This window comes from Nymphaea colorata, chromosome 13 (genome assembly GCF_008831285.2).
Source record: "Nymphaea colorata isolate Beijing-Zhang1983 chromosome 13, ASM883128v2, whole genome shotgun sequence".
Lineage (NCBI taxonomy): Eukaryota > Viridiplantae > Streptophyta > Magnoliopsida > Nymphaeales > Nymphaeaceae > Nymphaea > Nymphaea colorata.
In genome coordinates this window covers 4,904,382-4,911,364 of record NC_045150.1, presented here as the reverse complement: position 1 = coordinate 4,911,364, position 6,983 = coordinate 4,904,382, and the positions used below count along the sequence as shown (strand labels likewise).

Below are 6,983 nucleotides of genomic sequence, written 5' to 3'. Positions count from 1 at the left end.
GGGCAGTGAGTTGTTGGACTTCCTTTTTGGCTTTTTCGGTTACCCTCGTCGTCTTCTTTGTGAGTGAGTCCAGTCATCCAAAGCTCTCATTTGTTTATGAAAAATGTGATGTGGAAGACTTATACTTTTCAAGACGCGCTTTCCTGATCAACAATTCGTAATCGTAGATAAACTTACCTCATAAGAAAGTGTCCATTTAGGGCTTTCCATTGAAAAGTTCAATGGTGACAAAGCATGGTCACTGTAGACCTTGGGTCATCGTGGAACCTTATTCAGGAAGCTGGTTGTCAGCTTCCAAGAGTTATGAACTGGTGCTTTCTCATTCTCATATGTCAACAGCCGGCCAACGGAAGCTTCCCTTTTTAAGTCTGCTAAAACAATGAAAATGCCCTTCAACGACAATCGTGTGCTTAACGAAGTGACAATCTTCTTTTCTCAAGAAGTTGAATGTGATAGATATTCATTTAGTTGTATTCCAATATGCACCAGTTACCATCTAGTAAATCCAAAATCTAAAATAGTATTTTCTTACTATTATCTTACTAGGCTGACTTTGTAACTGACATTTAAAAATAGATGTACAATTTTAAAAGGAAAAGGACCGTCCGGAATAGAGCTTTAGAGGTGAAAAACTCCATAGATAGAGTTCAAACTTTCATCCAACCCACTTTCATGATTCACTCTCACATAAGATTCTGAACAAGGTGAATTTTCATTGTCTCATCTCAATGGGACCTATATTTCCTCTTAACTTGTGGCATTGCAAAGCCACTATAATTTGCCTGCCATGTGAGATAATTCACCACAAAATTTTAATGGAAATAAAATCCGCCTCAAGACACTCAACCTTGCAAGGAGGAAAACACCTTGGAAAAGCTCATAAAACAAAATGGAGGTACAAAAACCTCATTCAGGGTTTATAATGACACTCAGATTGTTACTCTCTTATCCAGTGGCTACAACCTGTGTTGTTATGCAGAAAGACGTGGGAGATGCAGCTCGACGTGGAAAGCAATCGGACTTTACTGTCTAAAGGACAGCAAGAAGGATACGTGCTGGATCGTTAGTGACTTTGAACCGCCAAAGTCTGTCTCAATGTCCCTAAATTGTTGGCGGAGAAAGGCAAAACAAGAGCAAACCTCTCTTTGCCCCATCGTTACATTCAATTGAGGAGCAACCGAAGTCGTTGAACCCTTTCAAGTCAAGACCCAGAGCCTGACCTTTATTTGATCAGAGACTGCACTTCTTAATTGGGTTTAAGATTCACATTCAACCCACCGTCCAGCAGGGTACCCCTAAAAAAATAAAAAAAACAACACCCCACCCTAAATCTCTTTCGGTGTAATTCAAGTCCTTCCGTCCCCGATGTTGCAAGTTTTACAGCTTTTTCTTCTTCTGAATAACCGTCTAAAGGACAAAATTTGTGTAGATGAAACAAATGAGTATAAAATCCAGGAATTTAAATCTGCAAGCTGAACTGCCACGATGAACAAGCACGACTCGTAGCTTTCGTTCAACTCAGAGGGATAATAAGTAGTTGGTCCAGACCCCGCAAACGACTACATAACCTTTGCAGTCCGAGCGGCAAAAAAAAAATGTTGTTCATCAAACACGCATAGCATAGCATGGCAATACAGATACAGGGACAGTAAAGCTAAGCGTTATTCGCATATCACGTACAAACAAAAGAAAGATTCACAAAAGATCATCCTTGCAGTTAAGCTGCGTTTATATTTTATAATATAGAGCACTGGACACAATCGTATACCTCTGCAAATGTGCTTTTGGCAACAATAAACAAAGCTAAATAGTTCCCATTAGAGCTAGGAAAGTAGGTCAAGGAAAAAAATGAAAACATCTTTGCCACAGGAGACAACTCGAATGTACCAGTTTTGCTTTTCATTTCACTGTACTCATCATAAAAGTGGAAATCGTGACCACCCTAAAACTTCTCCCTGCAAACAGAAGGGAGCCGTGCATGGAAACAAGACGTAATCAACTCGGTTACTCAAAGCAGCGCAGAATGCAATATCGAGTATAATAGTAAAGACGAGATATAGGCTGACACTTGAAAGATGCCTGATACAATATAGACAGACCAAAGAAAAGAACACAATGAAATCTAAAAGGACAAGCACAATCAAGAGAATGTGTGCATCGCATTGCTCTTCCTACCATCAACACACCAAAACCCTACATTCTAGATAAATAGAATGTAAACATATAAAGACAAGGAGAGTAATTTTAAAAGGTCCAAACTCGCACCATATCCTTGCCATAAAAATAGCATTGGCCTGATATGGTGACTAAAAGTGAATAGCAAACTGAAACCGATGCCTTCCCATCTAATACTTTTGAGTAACAAGCCACTGCACAATACTTTAATGCTACATATCGGGTAGGGGAATATCAGCCAGAGTGAAAGACAATTACTCTCGTACCTAAAAAAAACTCATCCCTCAACCAGACTAGACCGACCTCACATAGACAACCAGAAAGAAGCCAAGAGCAACAACCACCAGAAATCGTAGTCTCAGAAGCACTTCCTGTGGACAATCGATGGGCCAGACTCATCATATTCTGCCTTCGCAATCCACATCTGCATGTCCAGAAAACATATAATTATTTTAGTATTAGTTATTCAAATGCTGCCCCAAATAAGAGGGACTAAAAACTATACAAGAGAAAGGAAAACAGAGAAAGGTATTAGAGAATGGTATAAGAGGAATGGAGCAAGAATTTGTGCTATCATGAACAGCAAGAGAGATCCATGAACCACCTCAACAAAGTCGAGATGCAAGATTTTGTTCCACCCGTTCCGAGTTTAAATCAAGTAACATTGAGCTTGAATCACATTACTCATTCAAATATTTTAAAGAGAATAATAATTTTCATGCCTCTTGAACGAAACTACCTGTTGGAAGGTGCTCAGGGATGCAAGGATAGACCCTCCAATCCAGACACTATACTTTCTCTCTGGAGGTGCAACCACCTTGATCTTCATACTGCTTGGAGCCAAAGCAGTGATCTCCTTGCTCATACGGTCCGCAATACCCGGGAACATTGTCGATCCACCACTTAGAACTATGTTACCATACAAGTCCTTCCTAATATCCACATCGCACTTCATAATAGAGTTGTAAGTGGTCTCATGAATACCAGCAGCTTCCATTCCAATGAGAGAAGGCTGGAAAAGGACCTCAGGGCAACGGAATCTCTCCGCGCCAATTGTGATAACCTGCCCATCAGGTAACTCATAGCTCTTCTCAATCGAGGAGCTGCTCTTGGCAGTCTCAAGCTCCTGTTCAAAATCCAGTGCGACATATGCAAGCTTCTCCTTCATATCCCGAACAATTTCCCGCTCAGCTGTAGTTGTGAAAGAATAACCTCTCTCAGTCAGGATCTTCATAAGTGCATCTGTAAGATCACGGCCTGCAAGATCCAGACGAAGGATAGCATGCGGCAGTGCATATCCTTCATAAATCGGGACTGTGTGGGTCACACCATCACCAGAATCCATAACAATACCTGATAAACAATTAAAAACACAAACATAAAAGAACGTCAAGGACATACCCAAAAAATACAGTAAGAAACCGTTCTAATTATGAATGTTTACACTAACCGGTTGTGCGCCCACTAGCATACAGAGAAAGGACGGCCTGAATAGCAACATACATGGCAGGCACGTTAAAGGTCTCGAACATAATCTGTGTCATCTTCTCTCTGTTGGCTTTAGGATTCAATGGAGCCTCAGTGAGAAGAACAGGATGCTCCTCAGGCGCTACTCGAAGTTCATTGTAAAAGGTGTGATGCCAGATCTTCTCCATGTCATCCCAATTGCTCACAATACCATGCTCAATAGGATACTTAAGAGTTAGGATACCCCTCTTGGACTGAGCTTCATCGCCAACATATGCATCTTTTTGGCCCATCCCAACCATCACACCAGTGTGACGAGGTCGACCAACAATGCTAGGAAATACTGCCCTTGGAGCATCATCACCAGCAAATCCTGCCTGCAGGAATTCAAAAACATCAAAACACCATACTGAGAAGAGATTTGAAAGAAAAAATGCAGGATGTTGCCAGAGAAGAGCAGATATATCCAACCTTGACCATTCCAGTTCCATTGTCACAAACAAGGGGCTGAATATCCTCTGCATCTGCCATCTTTTATATGCCTGCAAAAGGAGAACCATGCCTCAAATAAATAATGCTAATTCAAAACAAACTAACATGTTGATATAAACCATCAAACTTCAATTTTTTTATATCTGGGTGGTACAACTTAATTAAATAGCTTACATCTACAATAAATACTGATACTAATATTTTTAAGAGAGGTAGTAATATCTCACGGCAGAAAGAAGCCCCCTTAAGACTGACTTCAAATGAAAACAGGCTAGAGGATCCAAAATTTGCATTAACGGAAACGAGAAACCTACAGCTTCCTTAATATTTTCAGGGGTCTCTGGCAGCATAGAAAGAAGCCAATAAGTGTCCCAGAAGCAGAAAAAGAGCCAAAGAAATTTGAAACACACACCAAAGCAGAGCACATAATCACATAATTATTCACAGAAAATTCATCTTTGATCAAACGGCAACAGATTTTATTAAAACTGTAACAGCAAACAGAATTCAATAGGTAAAAAAGATCACTCAAGTAATAATATCAATATTACTATCAGAAAAGTGACATAAAATGTCAAAATTTTGACCCGCTGTACCAGAAGAAATAAACATTGTAAAGCCAACAAGCAATCGGACACCAGCAAAGACCTGAAGCATCACGGGTTCATACACACACCCAAACAAAAGAGAAAAAGAAAGACTATGTTTGGGATCTGTACGCAATAAACAGCAAAGCAGATGACAATCAACACCATGCAACAAGCTAATTCTAAACATGAAGCGAAAAAAGTGAATTACTAGTACAAACCCTTTCAGGAAAAGCGAAATCCCCAAGATCCATCCTCAAAACAGAGATTTCAGCACTACGAATGCTAAAAAAGACGGCCGCTATTCACCAGATGATAGAGAAACCTAAGATCCTTATCACAGGAAAGACGTAAACCAGGCCGATCCAGATTCACAGACCATTGGCGAAATGAATAGTTCAAACGCAGTCAAAATGAGCCAACCCCGACTAGATCTCATAGAAACCTTTACAAAATCGAGAATAAACAACATCGATCTACCCGATCCAGCCCCTAATTCCTCATTCTAGCGCCCGATTCTTCATCAGGCACAATAAAGGTACACGCGCCCGACGGAAATCATCATTCCTTTATCGGCCTCGGAGTTTAAATGTATAGGAAGAAACGATGAGTCATCGCCTGATCCGATGCCTAAGACGTGAGTCGAGCTCAAAAAAGGAACAAAAACAACAGCAACAACGCAGAAGAGGCCGGATAGGATGGCGGACCCAGAAAAAAGGAAAAAGAGCAAAGAAAAGCTGTTACCTAAAACAAGCGAGCAAGCGGAGGACCAGGAGAACCCTTTCCTCTTCTCTCCTCAGCGAGAGAAGAAAAAAAAGAAACCTACGAGGAAAGAGCGGAGGCGGAGAGTGCGGTTGCGAGACGCAGAAGAAAATGGAGGAACAGGCTAAACGCTGGGCCGTTTATATATACCATAAGCGGGGCTGAGTTTCTGAATTTCGAAAGGGAAACGAAATGCCGGTCAAATTCGAGCGAAATGAAACGAAATGCTGCCTGCGGAACCATCTGGACGGCGAGAAAAGATGGGGTGGCCCACTTCACAACTTTTCGCCGATCGCTTACCGTCCGATAGTCTCCTTTGGGCTGTCATCCACCGTCCGGTTGGCGGGTCCCGACTTGGGCGGCAGCCACGTAAGATGGGCGGCTCTTGGCTGACTTCGGCCCCACTCGGCTACTTGGGGAGTCCTTCAATTCGAAGGTTTCCTTTACAATGTTGTAGTCGACCAAAAATTGCTAATAACAAATTGAAAAACATCCCTAAAATATAATAGTAATTGAAAAAAAAATCATTTTCAATGTATAAATAAAGATTATTATATAAAAAAAACTATGAGGAATGATTTTTAGATATTCGTAACGTTCAAGCTTTCATGTTTAAAGTTGATAATTTTTATTTATATTATAGAGTTTGTAAGGAAAAGAAAAAACAACAGCAGCTCACCGGCCAGAAAAGGGGGCTGAAAACCCATAAAAGAGAATGCTATCACCATTTAAGCAAAAAAGAAAAGAGAAATAATGTCAAACACCAAAGTTTGCTTCATTTGCAAAGGAATGTCTTCGGTTATCGAATTTCATTGTCTAAAAAAAAAATATGTGACATATACATAAGGTGCAAGCATTAGGGCTTGTTTGGCAAATAGATCATGAATTGAAGCATGTTCATAAAATATTTTTAAAAATATTTCATGAATCTGCTTTAATTATTGAGTCATATTTATGTAACACTGATATATTGTTTTGTTTGTCAAACAAACTTTAAGAGTCGTTTGGCAGCAGAAATAGAACGTCAGTGTTCTATAAATTTGCTTATTCATAAAACAGTTGTTATATGAATTTGCCTCCATTGTTGACTAGGACTTCTGAAATACTCTCACGGTATTCTTACTACCAAAACGACCTTGACAAGAGTTTAAGCAAACTAAAAATCTAATCCGTTGGCTCGTTAAAAGCTGGGTTGAGTGGGCTGCCATGTCCGCACTTTCGTCTTAATTTAATTTATTAATGCCAACAACCTTGTGGCCTAATTGAAGGAATCGTCCCACTACCAACAAACATTTGAAGATTCTGACAGTCTCGATTACGCAAGTTGTATGGCTAAAAGCATGCATGACTTGGGCATCTTTGTGAGTTGTTTGGGGCCAAGCGCACAACTCCTGTTGGAATCCTCCCACAAAGTGCCACTAACATGGCCCCATGAACTAGCCGCTCCTTTTTCCTCATCCATTTCTTATTAAAAGACCTTTTCTAAAACATTGCCATTAC

General features: G+C 40.3%; 1 protein-coding gene across 2 annotated transcripts; it reads right to left on the bottom strand.

Moving 5' to 3' along the window:
* Positions 1 to 2,140: 2,140 nt before the first annotated feature.
* Positions 2,141 to 5,622, bottom strand: LOC116266774 (actin-like). Of its 2 annotated transcripts, XM_031648111.2 has the most exons (6): positions 5,466 to 5,609; positions 4,362 to 4,474; positions 4,114 to 4,184; positions 3,626 to 4,019; positions 2,915 to 3,528; positions 2,141 to 2,599 (listed from the first exon to the last, which is right to left on the bottom strand). In XM_031648111.2, the coding sequence occupies exons 3-6, from the start codon at positions 4,171 to 4,173 to the stop codon at positions 2,534 to 2,536; spliced, it is 1,134 nt and encodes a 377-aa protein (XP_031503971.1). In that variant the 5' UTR covers positions 4,174 to 4,184; positions 4,362 to 4,474; positions 5,466 to 5,609; the 3' UTR covers positions 2,141 to 2,533. The 2 variants fall into 2 exon arrangements, with proteins under 2 accessions (XP_031503971.1, XP_031503970.1); XM_031648110.2 differs by lacking the exon at positions 4,362 to 4,474 and having other exon boundaries at positions 5,466 to 5,622.
* Between the last annotated feature and the right edge of the window lie 1,361 nt (positions 5,623 to 6,983).